Below are 26,567 nucleotides of genomic sequence, written 5' to 3'. Positions count from 1 at the left end.
AACAGGGAGTGCCATGAGTTGAAGGCATTGATTGGAAAGAAACATGAGGAAGGCTTCTGGGGTGACAGAGCCATTCCATATCTTATTGGGTACGTGGGTGTACTCACGAGCCAAAACTCAATGAATTGTGCTTTTAAATGAGTGAATTTTACTGTATCATAGTTTTACATTAATAAGCAAATCAAAATAATAACACAAAGTAAATACACAGCATTATTCTAATTTTATTTTAAATAATGTGAGCATACTTTATGCTTTCCACAAATAAATTACTAGAAGTAAATAAGCTGATTTGTAAACAAAGGTGATTGTCAAATGGTAAAATCATTGATTTTTTTGTTTCTTTACACTTCCAATATTTTCTCTATTCATTTTTTATAATAAAGTCATTTAATAAATAGTGCAATCACACAAACAGCAGGTCTATGGTTAGACTGTCATTTTTGGGTCCTATTTTATATCTATTTATGTGTTATTGATTTATATTATCTTATATGTATATAATATATTGTGCTTTATTTATTTTGTTGTATTTATTTATATTTTAATTGTTTATATAATATGGTTTTACTTTAAAATTTTTATTGTATTTAGTTATTATTTTATTCAAATAATGTTTATTGGAATCCAAACATAATTTATTAGCATGGAAATTGTTCAGTAATTAAGATTAAATATTAAAGTCTGTTGAAGAAGTCAAGCCTTGGTCTTGGGAAGCATGATGAAACTCTTTAAATCTGGCTCTTTCTAGGCTTCCTCTCCTTGATTTCCTATCTTTTTTTTCTACTCTGTGTATCATTTTGAGTGTTTAATCACATTCAATAACTGCCTCACTCCCAAGCTAACAATTCCCAATATCTTTTTCTATAGGGTTAATCTCTCTGAGTTTCACTCCTTCATGTTTATCTGCCTTCTGAGTATCTCTAACTGAAAGCAGTTACCTCAAATTTAACATTTTCCTACTAGACATAATTAACAAACCACTTTCCTAAATCTTCATGGATTTGGGGGGGCACACTTTCCCATCACTTAACCAGGAATCTAAGGAGTCTCTTCTTTGTTCCTTTACCGTTACATCTAATGGATGCTAAGTTCTGGCCAAGCAGTCTCCTAAATAGCTCTCGCGTCTGCTTCCTCCTTTTCAGACCCATGGTCACACATAGCCTCAGTCCGGCCTTTTATTAGCTCAAGCCTGACCAAGGTCAGTAGTAACCTGCTGACGTATTTCTCTACTTCCACCTCAAGATTTACAGTAATTGCATTTGGGCCAGTTGCTGATGTGCCCTTATCAAATGCAACCCAGCTTCCAAAGAGTTTGGTCTTTCCAATTAGCTCAAACAGTAAAGAGTCTGCCTACGATGCAGGAGATCTGGGTTCGATCCCTGGGTCAGGAAAATCCCCTGGAGAAGGGCATGGCAACCCACTCCAGTATTCTTGCCTGCAGAATCCCATGGACAGAGGAGCCTAGCGGGCTACAGTCCATGGGGTCACAAAGAATCGGACACGATTGAGCGACTAAAATTTCCAAAGAGTTTACAGAGCACTGAAACTGTATGGGTGCTAGAATCAATCCGCCTGTGTTCAGATGAAGCTCTAGCACTTGATCCGTGTAACCTGGGATAGGTTATTAACTTCCCCTTTCTCACCCTCTTCGTGAGGAAGTAATAACATCATCAAAGAGCAGTTAGGAACAGTACATGGGATAATTCAATGAAAAGTACTCTATGTGATACCTGGCTTATGTAAAGAGATTGATAAATTATATTTTACATAAATATGAATTTATAATATATTTAATATAAATACACATTTAAATACATATGTATAAATTAAATTTTTTATGAAGTATAATTGCTTTGCAATGTTGTGTTAGTTTTTGCTGTACAATGAAATGAATTAGCCATACGTATACATATTTTGAACTGTGGTGCTGGAGAAGACTGTTGAGAGTTCCTTGGACTACAAGGAGATCCAAACAGTCCATCCTAAAGGAGATCAGTCCTGAATATTCACTGGAAGGACTGATGCTGAAGCTGCAATTCCAATACTTTGGCCACCTGGTGTGAAGAACTGACTCATTTGAAAAGACCCTGATGCTGGGAAAGATTGAAGGCAGGAGAAGAAGGGGACGACAGAAGATGAAATGGTTGGATGGCATCACCGACTCAATGGACATGAGTTTGAGTAAGCTCTGGGAGTTGGTGATGGACAGGGAAGCCTGACGTGCTGCAGTCCATGGGGTCGCAAACAGTCGGACATGACTGAGCGACTGAACTGATACATATATCCGAGGAGGGCATGGCAACCCACTCCTGTGTTCTTGCCAGGAGAATCCCCATGGACAGCCTGGCGGGCTACAGCCCATGGAGTCACAAAGAGTCAGACACGACTTAGCGACTAAGGACAACACATACATGTATCCCCTCCCTTCCTCCCTCCCTTCCTCTGTAGCCTCCTTCCCACCATTCCCATCCCACCTCTCTAGGTCATCACAGAGCCCTGAGTTGAGCTCCCTGTGCTATACAGCAGCTTCCCACTAGCTATCTATTTTACACATGGTAGTGCAAACATGTCAGTCTTAATCTCCCAAGTTGTCTTACCCTCCCCTTCCTCCCCTGTCATACAGAGTAAAGTCAGTCAGAAAGAGAAATATATCGTATATGAACAAATATGTACAGAATCTAGAAAGATGGTAGAGATAAGCCTGTTTGCAGAGCAGGAATAGAAATGCAGACATACATTACATTCACTACCTAAATGTTACTCTCTCTGCAAGCTGCATACAAAACTGTGCAGACAGACTTGCAACATTGATAAAACTTCTTCAGCTTGTATATTAGGCATCTCAGGACATAATTTCAATTTTACATCAAGAGAAACTTATTTCCGCTTCATAAAGAGCAATGGAAAGGTCCACCTTGCATTATCTTGTCCTGTGATAAGACCTTTTATTTTCCACCTGTTATTGCTAAATTTAGCTTGATTCCGTGGAATCTTTAGTATACACAAAGTCTCAGAATAACTTAGTGCAATTGTCCATTTTCTGTTTACTTAGTCATTCTGTTTACTCTGTCTACTCGGTGCAATACAAAAAGCAAGCCTGAAGTGAAAAAGGATGAGTGACCTATGGAACATATTGCAGTGTATATACTGCACAACTTCACCCAATTAAACTGCCTTTTCTTCCTGCATCAGGTGACATAACCTAATTTCTAGCTGAGTGGTCTTTATTGATGTGTACTTAACAGGTTTGATCAGGAACTAATTAACTACCTTTCTTTCTTCTCTCCCCTTCTCCCCCTGCTCCGTGGTCATATGAGAAGCTGGTCAAACTGTAAAGATGACATTGTTTTTCATTTATTTTATAGTGCTTGTAGAATTAGACTGTTTCTTTCTCTGTAAAAGGGGATAAAATTATACTTACCTAGTAGAGCAGTTGTGAGGATTAAATGAATTCATACATGTCAAGCACATAGCTTCTGGTACATAGTAAGGGCTTGATAAATGTTTATCTATATTATCACTATCATTATTATTACATTCTCAGCATTCAAAGTCTATGACAATCTAGAAATGACATCAAAACAGATACATGCACATACATACTTATATATCAATATCAAAACTAAGCACAACACATATATTAAATACATGAAAGATTTTAGTTAATTTCCTTTGATGCAGTTTTAATTTCCCTTGCATGTTGAAATGTCTCATTATACTTTCAATAAGTGGTTGGAAGAACTTCTGTGTGACTTTACCTTTCCATTCTGTTCTTTTCAACTGATATTTATTGGGTTATTATATGGCAGATACTTTTGAGTGCATTGGACATCAAGTAGAAGACAGTGCTAATACATCCTACTCCGATAGGGTTTAGAGTCTAGCAGTGAGTATAATTATTAAACAAAAAATTGCAAGCTCGGTTAAATGTTTGGGGAAATACTATGGGAAGGTACAACTGTCATCCACTGATTTTTTAGTTTCCAGGCAATGAATAAAGTGAGCTATTTAATTCATTTAATAATAGTTTCTCAGACTATATATCCTAAATAAGTAAACTTTTGCTCATTTTGCCTAAATTACTTTAAAAACAGACCTTTGTGAGCAGTGGACTTATCCTGATAATCAGACATTTAATAGCTTAGAATAAATAAACAAAGTTTTTGAACCAAGTTACTCACAAAATCAGAGTGTACAGAGTTAATGAAAGAAATTTAGGCACAAATTTCTCAGCAGTAAATAATACTCTGAAACGATCAGTGCATTCAATGAATGACTAAATGAATTTAGCAAGCAGAATAGAAATTTAGTTCTGAATGTAAAATTCTGAAATACATTCTTCAATTTCAGATTGATTCCACAAACTGACTTTATAAATTTTGCCAGGTCATATTTTATCTCTTTTACAAAGATTTTGCCCTTTTAAAACAGAAAATAATTAAGAGAAGTAAAATTGTGTACTTTAAGTTTACAAACTACATCAACTCTTTTAAAGTAGATAAAAAATGTGATGTTATAAAATTTTCCAAGTTTCAATTTTATCTGACATTTAAAACAGCTATGTTGATCAATACTGCAAACATAAACAAGCCTTAGATATCATAATGTATATTGTATTCTTCAAAGAAATGACATCCCACTTCAAGGCAGAGACTATTTTTTAAACCCAATTAAATTAAAGACAATAAACATCTTTGCAAAGAACAAGGGTTTTTATCTATAATTAAACAACCAGTGAATAATTGTTTCCTGGTATATTTATCTATATATTCATGCATAGGTATACCTCTATAGCCAGGCAACCAGTCATTTAAGTTTTTTCAAGGGTAACAGTCATTCTTTCAATAAGCCTTTTTTTGAGCATCTGCTATGTGCAATGCTGGGATAGACATTGAAAAAAGGCAAAAACAAACAAAATTTGTCCCTGGTTTTGCATAGGTCATGATTATTATCTAAAGATCATTCTGTAAATATAAATTTTGTTAGTCATTTGTTTGCTCAAAGGCACTAAATTTTCTTTACGGAAACCATTTGGTTCATGTAATTTGAAAAGTACCATAGAATATAATGTGGACTGAGTATTTCTTGAAATAATTTTCAGCCTTTACACTGAAATTCTTTTATAGTTGAAATTTCAGAATTTGAAGTTTAGGACTGCCATTAGTCTAAAATTTTGTGTCAAAGTTTTTGTCTTGATCTCTTTCTTACTCACACTCACTTTGCTACATCCTCAAGTATACAAACATAGTTAGAATTTTCTATTATTAAATCATTAACCAACAACCTCCTTCCTACTTTATACTATATACTTTCTCTGTGTTTGCATATGTGTATGTTTACATATCACAAACATTATTATTACTTAAACATCAAACATGAGACTACTGCTGTATGTAGGGCACAGTGAGATACATAAAAATGAAAAAGAGAGAAAGAGTGAGTGGGGTGGTATGGGAAGATATTTTACTTGTTGAGAATTCAAAATAGGCTGGCAAATAAGCATAGCTTGGAGAGGCAATGAATCTACTGTCAGGTTCATCTATTCTAATTCTTTAAGAAACCACCAAGTTTCATCACCATTTGGTTTTCAATCCAGATTTGATGTCTGCTTGCTTATGCCTTATAATTTTATTTTTTCCCCTTCTTTTTTGTTTCTTCCTGGTCATTCACATTCATTCCTCTTTCTTCTGTTAACCCCAATTTTCATCCTTTATAGAAAGCAGTCTTTGTGGGATATTTATCAGGTTTCTCTGATCTTCCTAAGCCAAGAGGGATCTAAAGTCTCAAAGACTGAAATCCAAATTAGCATAAATGAGTCATATTGGAATGCAGGAAGATTCTAGCTTTTATACTTTATATCAGAGAAAGAATTGGGAATAATGTGTTTTTATGTGCTAAATTAAGTGATTATGAGTTATTCCCACTCTTTCCTAGGGTAGGTGGCTTCCTCCATTAGAAAAGGAAAGATGTCTGTGACAACTCCAGTTTCCATTACCTTTATTATTTGTAATCCCAGAGGAAGAAAGATACATTATATCTTCCATTATCCATATGTTAAATCTCAACAAAAAGTGATTGGCTTGTGCTTGAGCCACATTCTTGAATCAATCACAGTGATTAGGAAAAGAAGTTTATTTGCTTGGCCAGCTTAGAGCATGTTCTCACCCACAGAGGGACAGAGATAGGGTAACATGTTTACCAGTCCCTGCTACAGCCACATGGAAAAAGAAATATTGAGCAAATAACCAATATCCATTATAGGGAGCATTCCAGGGCACTATTTTCTTATAGACCTGGCTTTATCAGTCATATTAGACACATAAATTCTACATTAAAGAAGTGCTATCATGTGTCAAAAGCCCATTGTTTAGAAGTGTAACTTTATCTAAATGATACATGGTAAATTGTTACCCTGAGTGTAGGTTGACTTTCTTTTAATGCATGTCTGTTAATAATGCCTAACAATGACAAGTTGCAACACACAAACAAGGAACATGAAAATCTAGATCAGGTAAGAGCAGAATCATGTTAACAGCAGAGCAGTCTATTTTAAATCCATTAGAAAAGCTTCAGTAGGTACCAGTAATGAGTTTTAAAGTACCCAGGTCAGAAATACCAAGCAAGCTGCTAGTTCACCACACAGGATTCATTAATCATTGACATTGCCTGCAAAACTAGGCTGTTAAAATGGACCAAACAGGCAGTTGGAGATACTGATCCATGAAATTTTCAGACATGAGGATTGCACAGAAATTAACCATCATTGACAGCTTTGATAAGAAACTGAAAATTGTTGATATCGTAAGAAAAGTTTAGAAAAAATGACTTGAAATATTCTAGCCAGACAAATGTCTCTCCATTTAAGATATCAGAGTAAAACAACCAGAAGCTTAGCAATTAGAAGCTCTCTTCCTTGCCTTTTCAATCCTATTTGCTGGTTTCACTGATGTACTTCATCACTTGATAAATTACAATGACCCTTTGCACTGAATTCTTGCAGAGTGGACATCTGGGTTAGCCTGCCTTCTTCAGTTATCACCTGTTAATATGTGTGCTTACAAAGAGACAAGTGTGTTTGTTTCCAAACTTGCTTTGCCAGGTCACATTACTAGAATAAAATAATTAACTATTAATGAACAGAGGTAATATTTACAGTAAAAGAGGGCTGTTTCTATGAAAATTAAGTTAAATCCACTGTAAATTCTTGACTAACGTAACTTCCCAGAAAAATTGCTGTATAATAGGTGAGTATACCCTTTATGAAAGTGGTTGTGGTGACTACCTTGGTTGCCACTTCAGAATCATTTTCCTTCATTTTCCACTTGGGGTATCTTCACATGCTCCCTTCTAATTCACTCTCTTTCCGCTTTTTCCAACTTCTTATTTTCGCCCAGAGGCTGAACAGCCTGTCTGCAGCTTCCAAGTGCTTTGGGCAAATGAGAAACACTGGCAGGAGATCCAAGGGAGGGAGATTTTGAGTGTTTATGGCCCTTGTTCCTTCCCTGTGGGGTCACATTGGGTTTCATACATCCCTGGACCTAAGTTCTCATTTTTTTTCATTTTAATTTTTTGGGCATATAGTTGATTCACAATGTTGTGTTAGTTTCAGGTGTACAGCAAAGTGATTCAGATATATATATATATTCATTCTGTTTTAGATTCTTTTCTCATATAGGTTGTCACAGAATATTGAGTAGAGTTTCCTGTGCTATGCAGCATGTCCTTGCTGGTTATTCATCTTATATATATTAGTGTGCCTGTGTTCATCCCAAGCTCCTGGTTTATCCTTTCTCTCACATTTTCCCTTTCTCTGACTTACTTCACTTAGTATGATAATCTCTAGTCCATTCATGCTGCTGCAAATGACATTATGTCGTTCTTTTTTATGGCTGAGTAATATTCCATTGTATACCCATACATCTTCTTTATCCATTCACCTGATGATGGACCTAAGTTCTTATTTTCTTATAGGTAGGCTCCTCTCTCTCACTTCCCATAGTTATTTTTTATTCTTTCCATTCAGACCTGCAGATGGGAACTGTGCTCAATTTTTACCAGCCCTAGTGTATTTTATTATTCCTTCGTTTCCCCACACTTTGCCCACAATTTTGTTAATAGTTCCTTTTTTCCTGAACATTTAAAAAAATATTTATTTTAATTTTTGGCTGCACTGGGTCCTCATTCCTGCATGCGGGCTTTTCTCTAGTTGCAGGGAGTGGGGGCTGCTGTTCATTGTGGTGTGCAGGCTTCGCATTGTGGTGGCTTCTCTTATGGTGGAGCACAGGCTCTCGGGCATGCAGGCTTCAGTAGTTGTTGACTATAGGCTTAGGCGCCCTACCACATGAGATCTTAATTCTTGGACCAAGGATCAAACCTGTATCCTCTTTATTGGCAGGCAGATTCTTAATCACTGGGGCACCAGGGAAGTCCCTATAGTCCCTTTTTAAAACTCACCTTGACTTATTCATTTTGAGTGTACCAGCAGTTTCCTGCCAGCACCCTGACTGATATGCTGGAGGAGGATAAAGAATCTGGGTGCTGGCACGAGATCTCCTGGATGCAGATCTTCACTTCATCACTTCCTGTGTTAGTGAAGAAAAGTAGAGCATCTATATAGCACCTTTTCAAATTCCAATTTCTTATTTATTAAAATGTAGATAATAATGAATTCTACTCCATAGGCACACAATCTGCTTCTACCGCCAGGTGGAAAATCAATTATTTAGAGCTTTTTAGTTTAACTCCATATCTGGCACATAAGAAGTGCATATTAACTTTTGGTAAATAAACCATTTTATAAATAAAAGACAATATTTTCTCATTCACATTCGATTCTTGGTGACTTTGGCAGTCATTAATCAGATAATTCCTCTACAGCCTTCAGGGGGAGTATTTCTTACATGAGTATCATATTAGGCCCATCTGAAGAACTTTCACTAGTGTCTCATCCTATTGGCTCAACACACAATCTAAAACAAATCCTGCAGAATTGAAATGAGCTAAAATAATAGGACACAGAATGAGAGGCATGTGTTATTTTGGCCTTAGAGCCACATGGGCTGGGATTTTTAAATATCTTTCTAGTCAAATCAACTTATTATAAAACGGCTCCTTTGCTAATTATCTTGGTATGCTCTGTACTGACATTTCAACAATTTGCTATGTAACACTTATATAACCTTACATAGCACTTACTGTGTGCCAGGCTTGGTCTAATTACTTTATGTATATAAACCTATGACCCTCTGATGTAGTTACCCTTTCACAATCCCCATTTTACATGGAAAGAAACTGAAGCACATAGAGGTTAGGTAACTTGCTTAATGTCCCATGACCAATACTCAGTAAAATCAGGGTCATTATACTTAACTACCAGTTTGTATTCTCAGGCAGCAGAGAAAACGGTACGTGTTTACTACATTTTCCTCTTCCAGTCACACAGAAAGGTTCATTTGCTAGATTGCCTTGCAACTAGATAGGGCAAAATGACTGAGTTCTAGCTAGAAGAATGTAGGCAATAATGATATGAACTTCCTTCCAGGCATGGCCTTTAAAATAATTTTATGCAGTCTTTCAGATCTCTCTCTCCTTTGTGGCAACTAGGAAGCTAGTGGTTCTACACAGGGTCACCAAGAGATGCAGAAGTACTCCCCAGTCTATTTTTAAGGGTTATATGAAAGAGAAATAAACATTTGTTGCATTAAACCCCTATGATTTGAGAGTGCATTTACTTAGACATACCTCCATGTATCCTGACCAGTAAAGGAATTGGTATTTTGAATCAGATTGCTTTAAATCAGTTATAATATGTGACATTGGCTTCATTATTAGGCATCAAGAAGATCCATGTCACAGGCTGGGATTATGAGAAACTAGCTATTCTGTTTATACTGTAGAAGAGCAGCTGGAAAAAACTGTGCTTCTAGTAACTCCAGGGACAGAATAAGTGCCTTTAACTTGCTAGCTTTAGGAGAAATGGGTGCATAAGATGAGAACACTAGTGTCCACTGGCTATTACTGGCTGCCTTTGGCAAAGTTATTACGCAAAAATCTCTGACAGGAACTGGCCGGTATGTAAGTAGAATTGAAAGAGAGTAGCATGCAGAAATTGAGTTCTTGCCATGTCAGAAGGCATCCAAAAATTAAAGAAGATGCTCCTTTCTTTTAGTTTCTTTTCGGAACTGCCATCTTTTAGTAATTTGCCAAAATGACCAACACAAAGGGAAAGGCGTTCCCACTACACGTTCTATAGGCCTTTTAGAAAACTTAGAATTGTTTCTTTGGCTACATACAGGTGAATCTATAAGAAAGGTGATATTGTAGATATTAAGGGAATGGACACTTTTCAAAAAGGAATGTCCCGCAAATGTTACCGTGGCAAAACTAGAAGAGTCTACAATGTCACCCAGCATGCTGTTGACGTTATTGTAAACAAACAAGTTAAGGGCAAGTTTCCTGCCAAGAGAGAATCAATGTGCCTTTCAAGGGTATTAAGCACTCTAAGAGCGGAGAAACTTCCTGAAATGTGTGAAGGAAAATGATCAGAAAAAGAAGGCAGCTAAAGAGAAAGGTACTTGGGTTCAACTGAAGGACCAGCCTGCCCTACCCAGAGAAGCACACTTCATGAGAACCAATGGAAAGGAACTCGAGTTCAAGTTGGAGCCTATCCATATGAATTCACGGCATGATGGGTGTAAAAAAGATAGAAGACCTGGACTGTAAAAAAAAAAAAAAAAAAAAAAGATGTAATGTTAGAAGACATTCAACAAAATGTTTAATAAAACCTCTCAGTTGAAATAAAGTAATCTGGGCAAAGACAGATGAAGACTGTAGACTTTCCAGGTACTGTCCCCAGAGAGTCTCCAAGAGAGGGAGTGGGACAGGCACAGAGCAAGGAAGCAGAGAAATACATCAGGTTTGAAAATTCTTCCTGTCAAAGAATTTTGTGTGTGGCTGCTGGCACATGGAACCTAGAGCAAGAAGAGGAGAAGTCTACTGATTTTTAAAGGAATTGTATTCCTGAAGAGGTCACAACTCTGGCTTTAAAAATTCCTTTGGATGAGACCTAAAACAATCCTTTGGTCCCAAACTTTTGAAGAACAGTCAAGCTTCAGAGGGGCTTCCCAGGTGGTGCTAGTGGTAAGGAACCCACCTGACAAAGCAGGAGACATAAGAGATGCAGGGTCAATCCCTAGGTCAGGAAGATCACCTGGAGGAGGGCATGGAAACCCACTCCAGTATTCTTGCCTGGAGAATCCCATGGACAGAGGAAACTATAGAGCCTACAGTCTATAGGATTTCAAAGAGTGGGACATGACTGAGAGACTTAGCATGCACACACGCAAGCTTCAAAAGCTATTCAACCCTGAAAGAAGGCATGGTCTCTAACACCCACATCAGTACAGGCCAAGGAGAACGATGAACAAGAAGGAACTTCCCCGGTGATAAAAACAGGGGTGCTAAAGATCAATGGTCAAATGTATTCCCTGTCGGACCAGAAAGAGTGGTAGGTCAGCAGAATAAAAGAGCACATATGCACTTATTCTTGTAGCTGGAACAACTTTAGATTCTCAAGCTGACTGATGGCGCTGTCAAATTGCCAGGTATAATGTGTCAACTTAGCAGCCATGTGTTTTTTTAAATCACAGAAAAAGCCTTTCTCACCTTGAAAATGTCAACTTGATAAAAAAAAAAAATAGAGAAATAGGATCACCATGAACATGATAAAAACCTGAAATACCTCATGGTCATTGCCATAATTGCTAGTTCCTCATTTAGGAAATGTCTGGTAATCGTAAAAGTACTCGGGGCAGTTAACATTTCAGTGAGTGTGAAAGTGATCCTGCACAATCAAATTGATTTCCAGCTGGCAATCACACTCCCATGATCTTACCCAAGTTTGGTTTCTGTGGGAGGCAGTAACACACCCCTGCTTATTGGACCAAGATATTTCAAGCAGTGTGCCAAAGAGGTCCAGTGCAAAGGAGAAATATGGTCTGTGTTTCTCTACTGCCTGAAACAGCCAGTAGGCATATTGCTTTATATTAAAATAAACATACTCTATTGTAGATGAGATTGCAGCATTGAGATATATTTTTGAGATGAGATATGGAAGTGCAAATAAATTTATTTTTGCAGCATTGGCAAACTTCAGCTTCCCTGGGCTGAATCACTTGGCAGAGACAAGCCTGCCTGCCTTAGTTAACTGAGAAACTGGGAGGCGAGGATGAACAGAAGGGGAGAATGGCTGTAGGAGGCAATTTACAGTTTAGCAGGATGGATATTGGTGCCTCCTTAGATATTTATATCAAAAATCCCACTGGCCTTAACTCACTGGATACGAGAGCAAAATTCAAGTCTAGGACTTTCAAGGATGCATGTTCCTTACAAGTAATTGGGGTTGATTGTGATGGATGATGTCTCCTGGGCAAAATGAAGGTGTAGTAATGGCACACCTAGGTCCTTTATCCCTCTTCATTTCTTTCCCTTCTTCCTATTCAGGCCTTCAATTCTAATCAACACAATTCAAAATAGAATTACTCCATACAAAGATAGATGCATTTCTAGATAGATAGATGATTAGATAAATCAAAATATAGAAAGGAAAAAGAGAGACATAGAAAGAGAGAGATTCCATGAGTTACTGGAATTGTTACTTACTCCTTCCCCATCCAGCTGTTCTCCTGCCTTAGTGCTGGGACAGACCAAAACCAAGCTACGTGGGGACAACAACGGGATCTTGTGTCACAGCCAGCAAGACACACTGTCTTTTCGCTGAGGTTGGTGAAGAGGAAGAAGGAGAATCTACATGAGGCTGACAAGTGGTCAGCATTCCATCAAGGCATGAGAGTCTGTAAGGACATAAAGACAAGAACCCAGAAAGGCAGAGTCCCTTCAGGACTTGGATCCAGATGAATCACAATCTAGCAACAGCCCTATGTTTCCCACTTTCTTCCCCTGCTTCAGTTGGTCTGAGTTGAGTTGCTCTTTCTTGCTGTTAAAATATTCTGGCCTTGGGATTGACATGTACACAGTGCTGTGTTTAAAATGGATAACCAACAGGAATCTACTGTATAGCAAAGGGAACTCTGCTCAATGCTATGTGGCAGCCTGGAGGGGAGAGGAGTTTGGGGGAAAATGGATACATGTATGTGTATGTGTGCTCAGTTGCTCAGTCATGTTGACTCTTTGCAACCTCATGGACTGTATGTAGCCTGTTAGGCTCCTCTGTCCATAGGATTTTCCAAGCAAGAATACTGGAATAGGTTGCCATTTCCTTCTCCAGGGGATCTTCCTGACCCAGGGGTTGAACCTGTGTCTTTTTCACTGCTAGGCTGATTCTGTACCACTGTGTCACCTGGGAAAACCAGGTATGTGTATGGCTGGGTCACTTTGTGGTACACTTGAAATTGTCACAAAATTGCTAATTGAGTATACTCCAATATAAAATAAAAAGTCAAAAAAAATTCTGGCTGAAGCAGTACAAAGGGAGAGCTATAAGCCCAGAAGTAGTGGTGCAGAGGGAACGGGCAAAAACACTCTTTGCACAAATGACTTTTACTTGATTGAGTTGAATGTGATTGAGAATAAAGTTTGAGTCTTACTTTATGTGTTGTTACGATTAGAATTAAAATAGACTCATGATAACCAATTTACTGGTACTTTTTGAAGAATTTAAACATGAAACTGTATATACACATTTTCATTTCTTAAGTATTGATGTCCATGATAGCAAAGAATTTCAGGGTCTTGTAGAAATTTTTTTAAAAGTTCTCAAGAACTGGGGATCACAAGAGTGTGCTTGAAGACCTGAGATTATAGAATATGCCAAAGTGTGGATGGCATGTTTGAATGCCATCTGACCCTTTTGCATTGGCGATTTAGAAACTCCTAAAGTTAGGAATATCTTTTATTGCCCTTTGCATCTGCCAAAACCAGCTCTGTAGACTTAGTAGTTCTTTCTTCTCCTAAAAATAAATCTGTAAACATTTTGTGAAAAGTCCCTATAACCAACTCTACTATTTTAGAGAGTGTCTCCTGGCCTCACCTTCTAATTTTCACTGAAACTTTCCTGTTTCATCCTGGGTTCAAGTCCCATTGCCTCACATCTGGTATCCACCATTCTGCTCATCACTTTATTCTGATGCTTTGTTAGGACTGTCTCTATTAATCCTGGCTGTCCATTGCTTCCTGCCTTTTTAAATGGCCTTTCAAATTCCTTATCATATCCTAGTTTCTAGATGCCCTAATAGGTACTGTCAGCCTCCATTTGCTAAAGAAGAGAGCTTGGACTCTGGTCTCTCTGGTGGATCATTTTGTTTGCCCTTCAACTCCATCTTTACTTGGCTCCACCATGGTTAGAGTCTCGACAGGTTGAATTTTTTAGCCTACAACAGCTGATCCTTTACCCTGGTTTCTGGTTGGGATTAGCAATGGGAAGCACTTGTGGGTTAACAGGGCGCAGTAGGAGATGCTAGTCAGCTAATGATCTGTTGGTTTCCCTCCTCACCCGGCAGAAGGTTGCTCTCCCACCTCTCAGCCGCAGTTCCTCTTGGATAGCTCTCCCATGAGCTCTCTCCAGGTCTGGTAACCCATTCCTCAAACTGGCCCTACAGGCATGGCTGTTACTGTCCCCATGTTCCATCACCTCTTGGTGGCTTCTCTTAACTGCCCACATGCGTGCATGCTCAGTCACTTCAGTCTTAACTCTGCCTACACCTTTGTAAAAGTTCCCCTTTTCGAGTGTTCTCAATTACCTCATTTACATGCTCCATCTCTTTCCCATAAGGACCCTGAATAAAACACTCCTTGTTTCTAAAATACTGCTCTGAACATAGTAGGACCAAAGTACACTAAGAGACCTTGAACTCTCTTCCTGAATTGGCCCTTTATATGGTAGCTATTGAGCAAACGTTGTTGTTGCTTAGTCGCTAAGGCATGTCCAGCTCTTGAAAACCCATGGACTTTAGTCTGCCAGGCTCCTCTGTCCATGGGATTTCCCAGGCAAGAATACTGGAGTGGGTTGCCATTTCTTTCTCCAGGGGATCTTCTCAATCCAAGTATCAGACTCACATCTCTTGCATTGGCAGGCAGATTCTTTACCACTGAGCCACCTGGGAAGTCCTATCCCACTAAATACATCACAGTAATAAAAGAGGAAGGCAGGGAATAGGTTTTTCCAGGCTAGAATACTATTTCTACAGCAGTGGGACCTGAATGCTTTCAGAATCCCCCAAAATGACTAGCATCCTCACTAGGGGGGACCCACATGCCCATGCTTCCCTCCAGTGGCACTCACAGTGTCCTTTAAGATGGCCCCTAAGCTCTCCATCTTCCTGCCACACTGCAGCCCACAATCACATCACTCCAGCCCAGGGAACCCTAGTTATGTCATTTTCCCTCCTCTAGGTCAAAGCAATTGCTTCTTAAGGTTCTTTCAGGAACTTCATCATGTTTGACTTAAAGTGTTTTCCACCAAATCCCCCTGGAACTCTCTGTCTCTATTAGAGTCACTTCCTTTATGTGAGGCTGTAATTTTCCTCGCCTTCTGAGGGACAGAAAAAAAGAGTAGTCTCCAAAACTCTTGAAATATCTATTCGTTCTTTTTGAGGTACAGACAATATGTTCCTAAGTTTCAAACCTATTCATGACTGATGGAGTTGTTGTGAAACAGGAGTATTTTTGTACAATTTTTCCTCTTCTCCACACATCCATCAATACGTGTGTTGTATACACTGACAACACGCCCAGGAAAACTGATTTGTGAAGGTTTTATCTAGAACCTAACTAGCAAAGCCATAGCAAAAACTCTAGACTTTCCAAATATGTCAATTATATGGTAAGATGGAACAGTGCAATTTAGCAATGGACTGAATTGCCTGCAATGAAATCCTAGTGGGGTGACTCTAGGGATGCTCTGTAATCTCTGGGACTCTATTTACTCATAGGTAAAATGGAGATGGTAATAGCATGTGCCATATAGCGTTGATTTGTGGATTAAATTGAAACCACATGTAAAATGCTTAACATAGCATTCAAATTACTTTAGTTAGTACTGTGTATTATTTTGATTGATAATGTCCAGTTTCCATTCTTGATTTGATTGTTTCAACTCTCTTCTACTGAAAAACTTTCTGAAAAATATCACCTATATATACCATCTCTGGGGCTTCTCAGGTAGTACTAGTGGTAAAGAACCCGCTTGCCAATGCAGGAGACATAGGAGACCCAGGTTCGATCCCTGGGTCAGGAAGATCCCCTAGAGGAGGAAAGGGCAACCCACTCCAGTATTCTTGCCTGGAGAATCCTATGGACAGAGGAGCATGGCAGGTTACAGTCCACAGGGTCACAAAGAACTGGACACTGCTGGAGCAACTTAGCATGCACACACACATATCATCTCTACTTCTTTGCAGTCCATTACCCCCTATATCCACCTCTACTTTATCTCCTGATTCTCTTGTTCTATTGAGATTTCTTTTGCTAAGTTCTTTTAGGATTTCATGTTGACAAGTCCAACAGGTAGTTTTTAATGATTTGTCTTTGAACTCTCATAGACTTTCAATAAAGTTGATGCTCCCTTCTTGAAATGTTCCTGAGTCTACTACTATTCTCTGTCTACTCTTTAACAATGTATCTTAAGAAACCTACCCCTATCCTCCTCCCTAACCTTTAAATATTAGAATAACTCAGATCTCAGGTTTGGGATATCTGGTCTACTCACTCAACCTTGAAACCCAAAGCAACCTACCTCATTTCTGTACCTTCAAATCCCACCTCTATGTCCAGGATAGCTATGGGGAACTCTGGCCAGGACTGCCCATGAAAAGTCTCTAAAATAAAATGAATGGGAAATGTTTATGTGTTATGATACAGACTCAAGTAAAGTGAACTTTAAAAATTGCTAGCACAGAATTTAAAATTCTGGAACCTACTCTTTGGGCATATATGACATGGCTTGCTGGTTTGCAGAATTATTGTCATATAATAGCATAAATTGTTTCTGACAAGGTCTTTTGAAGAGAAGGAAGCTTGATTTGCTCAGGCCTTCTCATAGTATATCACTCTCCTCACGTGGGGTGCTGAGTTTTACCGTATTTTGAGTGAATCTTAGTGAGAAATAAAAGAGGAAACTTGTTCAGATGTGTAATTTGCTAATTAATAAAGTATTGATGATTTTTATTTCTTCAGTCCTTGAATTTATCCTTGATTTCTTTGATCTAGGTTTAAGAACTTTAGCATCATGAGCTGGATGGTAAAATTGATCTACTAGATTATACGGGAGAAAAAGAAACAAGGATAATATAGCATCTCATTATGTCAGAATAGGTTAAGGCTAAGCCTAATGCCTGGTGGTAAAAGAATCAAAGTCTTATTTTGTACAGTCCATTAATGAGAAAAAAAGAATTTATGCTGCTATCAGCATAAAATCATTCAAAAGGAGGTAGATGAGAGACTAACTCTTCCTTATTGTCATAGGATAGTTGGAGAGATCAAGTTTAGCAGAAAGATGGGATGCTGAGAATGTGAACATGGAAACAGAAAACATAAGCTACATCTTCAAAAACGACAGTACATGAAGCTGCTGATTATGTAGGTCACAGGACCGTGGCCAGAAACCTCAATGCACACAAAATATCTTGAAGTTAGAGGTACTTGATTTTAAACATGAGATTTCTGAGGAAAGCCCTGGAAGAGCTGAGATACAGAAAACGATAAAATATGACAAATTCTCAAAGGTTTAATTCCTTGAGGTTTTTAAAGTCCAGTGGGTGCCTCAGGTTCTTCTGCTGCTTGCCACTGAATATTTTCCACGTTTTACCACACCAAATAGCCTCAGCCGAGGTCATCCAGTAGGAGCATGGTGAGAAGTGTTTGTGACCCCAAGCTACACAGTATATCTGTAAAAATGGCATTCTTCTAGGACAAATATTTCCTGAAGCTGTGATACCAGTTAGAATTGATTTGTCTGGTTCTGGTGAGGTGAAGTGGACTGTATTGAATTTGATGGGAAGGAGAGTCTCTAGATCAAATGCTTATCCCAAGATCTCTTATGGATGCTGAGCGCAGAAACCTAATGAGGGTGGGGTTACTTCCAGTGATCTTTGCACAAAATAAAGTGGAATTGCCTTTTGCTCTTCATCACTGGGTGTCAATGGAAGAAGCAGAGTTAAGAATAAAGGAACTAAGGAATTCTAATCCTGGTAACTATGTGATAATTATACTTCTGCCAAAAGTGAGGATGTTTTCCAACAACTCTGGCTAGGAGTTCCCAGAAATTAATAAGCCATCATGACTATGTTAAATGTAAGATTTCAGAATCCCAGGTATGCAAATTATTTAGGAGTGATTAAAGAAAATTTGAGAGTAAAGATTTCCAGTGTAAGAAGTTTACATACCAGGACCCAGATATCATGTTATTTCTGTCCAAATGGATCTGAGGCTTTGTTTGTGGTGATCAAAGGAATACATCCTTTTCTTTTTTATGCAAAATTTCACCCTGTGCCTACCATCTTGATAATTCATACAGGCATGAATTGATGAGACCTGGATATTAGTTTATACTGAGCTATTGAATTTTTTCAAATTTCTTTTTGGTTGTGCTGGGTTTCTTTGTTGCTGTATGTGGGCTTTCTCTAGTTGTGGCACTCGGGCCTCTCAATGCAGTGGCTTCTCTTGTTGTGTAGCATGGGCTTCAGGGTGTGCAGGCTTCAGTAGTTGTGGTACATGGGCTCAGTTGCCCCTTGGCATGTGGGGTTTTCCCAGGCCAGGAAATGAACCTGTGTGCCCTGCATTGGCAGGCAGGTTCTCAACCACTGGACCACTAGGGAAGTCCTGAGCTCTTGAATTTTTGAAAATGTAAGAATGAGGAAAACTTAAAACACGACATTTTAAAAGGAGCAGTCATGTAATGCTCCATACTGCTCCCAATAATATAGGAAGTTATATGAAGAAAGAAGAGCTTAGGATTTTTTTTCTTTTACACTTTCAAAGATGGAGACACAAACATATATATTTATTCCCTGCCCTACACTTTTTATAAAATCTCTCTGTGCAAGGGTGTTTAGGGTTAGAAAACCCAGAAAAAATATTTTCAAGCTTCTCAAAAAAAAAAAAACCAAACTGTGCTTTTTGATATTTCACTCCAGTGTCTCAAAATGTATTTTTGGATTTCGTTTTTCTCAAATGTAGAGACCAATATTTTGGACTGTGATGGAAATAGCTTCCTGTGTTGGCTCACTCTATTCGTTAAGTCCCAAGGTCCTTTAGGGCAAAGATAATATCTTGGTTTTGTGGATGAGAGAACTTTGGGGCTTGTAAGTGCCTGCACAAAAATCCTTTATTCTTCCCAGAGATTGAGTCCCTGAAATGTACCAATGTCAGCAGAATCAAAGATAAGATCAGAAAAATCAGGGAGCTTGGGGAAACATATTCTGAAACATATTATTATTTTAAATACAAACATTTCCAGAAAACGTCTATGTGTAAAAACACATATACTACTTCTGGTAAGATTTCTTCAGAATCATCTTCTCTGAGTTGATTTAGGAAATATGCATATGAAATTGTGATCTCCTAGGAGTCTCCCATAATTATCCATTATGTCTGCTATAGTTCTTTTTTATATATTAATTTTTTATTGGAATATATTAATAATTGGTTTACAGTGTTGTGTTAGTTTTTGCTGTGCAACATCGTCAATCAGCCATATGTATACATATATATATCCCCTCCCTTTTGAGCCTCCCTCCTACCCCACTCCCATCCCATTCTTCTACATTTCTTAGTAAAAATATTCACCTAGATTTTATTGGATTTAAACTGAATGTGTTTTGCAATTATGTCTCCACTTACCTCATTTTCTCAAGACTTAAGAAATGTTTCTGTATCTTGGCTTTTCACATATTGTGATGGAGTTTATGATTACTCTTCCCAACTGACATCCTACAAATATATCAGAGGATGGGTTGTAGACAATCTTCATCTCTATCACCTCCCCCAAAAGCCCACCAACCAGATTCGCACAAAGAATAAGGCTTAATTAACCCTTGATAAATTAGCCTGTGTAAGGGTTTTAAAGTGAAAAATACATCAGCCAAAGTATTATATAGATTTTAAAATTGTATGGACACAGTTTGATCTGTCCTACTTTCCAGCTGCAGATGCCAACATGGTGATTCATTCAATGTATTCATGTTTTAATAAACTATAAAACGTCTAATTCCCTTCTCCCTTCTTCCTACCTGTGTTTATTATGAAAGTGACAATCTGTGGCAAATCTGGGTTTCATTGAATGTTGGTGTAGGTCACCAGAAGAAAATAATGTGGAGGAACATTTATCAGGGGTCAATATTCATCCAAGCACAGGCACAAGGATATATTCTGTCTTGTAAGGAAGAGGTGTGGGTGAGCATCCTCAATGATGCAGAAACTTCTTGTTCACATCAAAGTTAGTCAGCCTATAGGAATGTAAAAATGCATTTGAAAAGATATGTCAATGCTGCTCTTCAAGAAATTGTAATGTGGTACTTTTATCAAAAAAGTCTCCGTGTCCAAATTGTTTCAGTATAATTTTGAAGAGGTGTTACGTTGAAGAGGAAGTAGGAGTAAAAATAGAATAGGTTTATATATTCCATCCCCAACAATGGATTAACCTTTTGGCTTCAGTATGGTAGCTTTGATGTTCAATGAGCGGGAGGAGAGTTCTGTTCATGAGGCTAGAAATCTGATCTGTCTTCTTTTTCATTGTGCCTCTAGCCCTCATACCATAGTAAACGCTCCTTAAGTATATTTGGTGAATTAATGAGTTAGTGAACTCTACTCTCCACCTAAGTCAATTGTTCACCATGTACATTTTAATACATCTGGACTCTGACCTGGAGTTCATACCACTGGCACTGGACACCTGCCCTGAACCTACTCAATGAGGTCTTACCAAATCATTGACCTCTTAATAGCCTCCTCTCTTGGGGTTTAAGCCTGTCCACCATATACCTTCTCTTAATACTGGGTTGGCCAAGAAGCTCATCCAGGGTTTTTGTAACATCTTACAGAAAAACCCAAAATAACTATTTAGCCAATCCAATAAATAGATTAGTTATAATTGAGATGCCCACATGACTTTGAATCTCAGTTCTACTCTTTATCTGTGCCTCTAATGCCTCACCAACAAAATCTGAATTCACTGGGTGTAGGGCATACCATCTAGGTTTAGAGAAATGTGCAAAACTTGATATTCACCTTAGTAACCAGTGCCAGAGTGAGCACAGTTCTCCTGCCCTGATTTGTATTTTCATTAGGAGCCTACCCTAGCTTGTCTCAGGGCCAGGCCTCTCAGAGTTATAAACAGCAGAAAGACAGATGGAAATCAGAGGGAAGTATTTTAGTTCACTATAAGAAAAAGAATTCAAATGGGGTTAGCAAATTACCAAAACCCATCAGATATGGACTTTATGGTCATCTGTTTGGGGGCAGTAAAAGAAAGTCTCATATGAAAAATGTATGTATACCATAAGTGTGGCAAATACAGTGGGTACTGCTATTTTGTTAACTTTTCTTATTCCAGAGATGTTTTATGTCTCCAGGTATGCAATCCAGAAATCTGAAAATTAATTGGTTAATAACAATCAAAGCAGTTCATATTTGGGCAACATACATCTTTGCAGGAAAAAATACATTTGTTTTAATACCAGTAGTTTTTATAGGTGAATCATCCAAAGTGTAATCAATGTTTGTTATATGTCTCTCAACACAGGATGTATACCTTTTTACTGCGTTTAGGCGATGACTCTGGACATAAGCTCTTTCCTCTTGGCTAGTTATAGAATATGTTGCTTTGAGAAGGCAGTGTTGTGCAGCTGTGAAAAAATTTTTAATTTTCATCCCCTGGAACCTTTGTATCATCCTTGGGAAATGCTCAACTGTATTCCTGAAAAGTCGAATAAACCGTTAACTTTTGAGAATGAAATTTATTTTAAATGCTATTTAAGGAAACTCTCTACTGAATTATTTTATGGGACAAATAATTACTTGCTCATTTTATATTTTTAAACTTTTTGTTTTATATTGGAGTATAGCTGACTAACAACGTTGTGATAGCTCAGGTGGACAGCAAAGGGACTCAGCCACACATATACATATATCCATTCTCCCCCAAGCTCCTCTCCCATTCAGGGTGCCACACAACTTGAGCAGAGTTCCCTTTGCTATACAGTAGGTCCTTGTTGGTTATCCATTTTAAATAGAGCATTGTGTATCTCTCCACCGCAGACTCCCTAACTGTCCCTTCCCCTATCCTTCCCTCACCCCGGCAACCATAAGTTCATTCTCTAGGTCCGTGAGTCTGCTTCTATTTTCTAAATAAGTTCATTTGTATCATGTCTTTAAGATATTTGTTTTGCTTTCCCTATAGTTATCCCTGTAAGTTATCTGCAAAACTATAGTGATACTGCACTGTCACCTCCTCAACATTAATGACATATGTAGACATTCTCAAATTTAAAGAGAAGCCTGTGCGTACCATATTTGTAATGCACATTTCAATTCCTAGCATCTCTGTTAGTTAGCCCTGATCTTTAACTTCGGAAAGTAATCGAGAGAGATTATCTGAGCCTCTGTTATCACAAGAGAATCATGGATGAAATTCCCTTCAAAATAAGAGTAAAATCAGGAGAGAACACTGGATTGAGAGCTTCAGTCAGCAGGGTGGAGTTCTGCTTTTCTCACAAATTGATTTTGGTAAATTGCTTAGCTTCCCGGGATCTCAGTATTCTCTTTGGGAAGACAGCATTAAAAGTGTCTGCCCTTCATACTTGGAGTTTATCAGGATTACATGGAAATAAATATGTGAGGGCATTTATTTTGTAAGCACAAAGTAAGTTTCACTGAAAATCTAATCAAGTGTGTGGTGTCTTCAAAATTTCTCCCAGGCAAGATTGCAGGATTAATCCTATTCACTGAAACTCTGTCATCTTCTCTTGGAAGCATTGGCAGCAAAGATGAGTTATTGAGAGAAATGTTGTTATTATTTACAAAGATCATAAGAGAAATAAGAATAGTGTTGACAGTACATAATTAATATTCATACTTAGGAGAGCTTAGAACAACTCAGAATATGGGTCCCAATGTGAGCTGCTTGTGGGCAATGTTTAGTGTCTGTTCCCTCTCTATTTTCTCATCCTGTAAGCCATCCCTGGTGGCTCATTTGGTAGAGAGTCTGCCTGCAATACAGGAGACCCAGGTTCAATCTCTAGGTCAGGAAGATCCTCTGGAGGAGGACATGGCAACCCACTCCACTATTCTTGCCTGGAGAACCCCATGGACAGAGGAGCCTAGCGGGTTACACAGTCCATGGGGTCACATGAGTTGGACACAACTTAGCAACTAAACCTACCTACTGAAGTATTTCTAGACTCTTGTTCCTCAAACTCTTGGCTAGTATTCTACCCAAGGATCCTGACTTTGATCTGATGTCTTGCTTTGTCATTCTGATTTAATTGCTCTGCCTTCAAAATGTGCCATATTCTCAAAAGTCTGAATCCATAACTAGTTTATTAATCTGATGAATGATAAACATTGACCTAATTCCTGTTATTGAGTTGAACTGAATGTGGCATAAATGGCTGGCCTTGACTTTGGAGCTGAATTGAATGCGGTATAAATGGGAGACCTTGACTTTGACATCACTGTGTCATAATGACCTACTATATAGTTAGAAACTTCAGAACTTTTTTTCAGAGGTGAGAAGTGGAGAGGTCACAATTTTGGCTAGCAGACTGTTTTATATGATTTAGAATTTAGATTAAGAATCATGAGTCACCAACTTTTAAAAAGAGAAAACTGTCTTACAAATTTCCAGCTTTCTGACTTCTCTTAAATATCAGACCATGTAGTGGCACTGGGTCCTTCATAGCAAAAATAGCAACGACTGAGAAGCAGCTGGTTTCTTTAGGAGGGCAATCTGTGTTCAGTGTACCAGGGTCCCCACCTGTACCACTTCATTTATTTATGTCATCTGTGTGGCCCCTGTAGGACCTGAGTTTGTGACCCTTGAAACATTCACGGAAATAACCTAATTAAATCCATTCTCATAACCAGTTGGTCATGGTTGAAATCATGAACAGATGGTTTAAGGTGAACATATGTTGTTTATCTGTTTCTCTTACTTCATTAACTGTTTTGCCAGCATTTTAAACAGTCTAATTATATGCCACAAACTATAAGTGGAGCAGCAGTTTACAAGGGGATAATCTAGGCTTTGGCTGAACTTTTAGTTTTAAATTTCAAATGAGAGCTGTTTTGAGGTTTGATCGCAGTTCAAAGTAGAATTTTACCAGCTTAGTATTATAATATAGGTGAGTCTTAGGCATGTTCCAAATGCCATACTTGACACATTGTTGTGATATCATAGGGAAAATGTCATAGGAAATGACATCATAGGAAATGACATCTTGTGATGTCATAGGAAGGCACCACTGATGTGAGGTTCTTACAACATACAGTTACAGAGAATAAAGCACCTGCCATGAAATGTCACCATGAGTGATATACTAGAGGCAGACAAAGACCTTAGAGACATGATGTTAATAGAACTATGAAGTTTCCCGAGTTCTCTTCACAAACTCTTTCCCTCATTCCCCATGCCCAAGAGAAGGAAAGTTGCTATGGATAAGCCTAAGATGAGGAAAAAATGGAGACATTTTAATAGAAGGAGGTCATCTTAGCATAAGATTACAAATAATATTGTTTGGGAACTAACCTTTTCTCTTTTGGGAGGGTTCCTTTTTGGGCGGGGCTGTATAGTTGCTTTGCGATGTCGTGTTAGTTTCTGCTATACACCAAGTACATCAGCTATATGCATACATATATGCCCTACCTTTTGGAACCCCCTCCCTTCCCCTCTCCTACCTGTCCAGGTCACCGTAGAGCACTGAGCTGAGCTCCCTGTGCTATACAGCTGCTTCCCACTAGCTATATGTGTTACACATGGCAGTGGAAATACATCAATCCACATCTCCCAATTCATCCTCACTCCCTCTTCCCCATTTCCACATGACTGTTCATCACATCTGCATCTCTATTGCTGCCCTGTAAATAGATTCATCTGTACCATTTTTCTAGATTCCACATACATGCATTAATATACAATATTTGTTTCTCTTTTTATCTTTTCAATTTCTAGAGTTCCCTTTTCCTCAGATCATATCTGGAGGCCTGGGATTAAGTTGTGGGTGTACAGAAAGGTGGCCCATGTTTGGTATACTTCAGTGAAGGCTGTCAATCAGAAGCATAAAATTTAACTACATGATTCCATATGGCCTAGAATAGGTCACTAGGCTAAAAGGTCTTCATATAGAGGCTTAAGGTTAAAGTATTTCTATGTCTGTGCAAAGAGAGGACCTTGCGAGTGTGGCTATGGCCATGGTTGGTGACTGGTCAAAGAACTGGGGACCTTGGGTTCAAAGACAGATAATACTTTGACATTACTAATAGAAGCCTTCTCATATATCTGGCTTTGAGCCTAGTCATCCTCAACCCACTGTCCAATTCATCATCCACTGGGCCATGTGGACAGTGGTTTAGGGCCTTAGAGAGAGTCAACAGAGCAAATATCAAGAGAGCATTCCATCTGAGAAGTAGACAACCATCTCCTATACAATGAGTAATTCAAGCTCTCTCTTGGGACCCCTAACCTGATGAGCTATTGAATCAATAACATACCATGTATGAAAATGATCAAAATCATCGTGGATAAGCATGGCGATGAAGATCCCAAAATTTAGTCTAGCATTTCTCACTTGCCTGGAGTCAGAATGAATTTAGTGTAAATAGAAAAGGATGGATAAAAATAACAGCGACGGTAGTCACAGGGAAATGACGAACATGTAGGGAGAGGGAAGTTACTTTTTCTTTTTGATGAATTCACAGACAAAGTACATGGTAAGATGGCACTCGGTGTCATTCCATCTGCCTGAGCTCAGCATCTCCACACAGTCCTCGTGGCCATAGGGGTCGCTGGGCTCACCCTCCTTCCAGTTGCTGTAGTTCTGCAGGGGAGTGTTGTCAGTGAACACATACTGACCCTCCCTCTCAAGGTCATTCACCCCGATGAACACCCGGAAGAAGCCACTCTTGGAGACGTAGTCAGCCAGGAGCGTGTTGGCAGCTTCATCCTTGGGCATGGCCAGCATTCCACCCCGGATGCGGCAGTGGGTCAGAGATTCCCTGTAGTTCTTCTCCTCCTGCACGATGTAGTAGAATTTCTCTTCGGTTTCCCTAATCCCTGCTATGACTTCGCAGTGAGGAAAAGAAGAACGTGATTATCTGTCTCAAACAGAGAAAAGCTAAGTATATAATATTGCTAGATTTAAATTAATTTATTCAAGATTTAACAATTCTTTTGCCTATCATGAGGTAGGCACTGCCTCAGTGTTTTGTCCACCTTTGTAGTTGTCTAATGGAGAACCAACTCCTGTCATTGGTCCTCCCCCATCTTTCCTCCTTTACTTACCACACAACGTGAAGCAGAGAGCTATTTGGACAAAGATGTGTTATGTGAACTGTCA

At 38.6% G+C, this 26,567-nt stretch overlaps 1 protein-coding gene across 16 annotated transcripts in view; it reads right to left on the bottom strand.

The window, feature by feature from the left end:
- Nucleotides 1-22,055: 22,055 nt before the first annotated feature.
- COLEC10 (collectin subfamily member 10) overlaps nt 22,056-26,567 on the bottom strand; it is a 484,235-nt gene continuing 479,723 nt past the window's right edge. For all 16 annotated transcript variants that reach the window (XM_081505288.1, XM_081505278.1, XM_081505281.1 and 13 more), the window contains one exon: nt 22,056-26,293. In XM_081505288.1, coding sequence (XP_081361414.1) covers nt 25,902-26,293 — 392 coding nt within the window. In that variant the 3' untranslated portion in view covers nt 22,056-25,901. The remainder of the gene's footprint in view (nt 26,294-26,567) is intronic.

Source organism: Giraffa tippelskirchi, chromosome 6, assembly GCF_054371585.1.
Source record: "Giraffa tippelskirchi isolate mGirTip1 chromosome 6, T2T-mGirTip1v1.2.pri, whole genome shotgun sequence".
NCBI classification, from domain to species: domain Eukaryota; kingdom Metazoa; phylum Chordata; class Mammalia; order Artiodactyla; family Giraffidae; genus Giraffa; species Giraffa tippelskirchi.
This window is presented reverse-complemented; position numbering and strand designations above follow the sequence as displayed.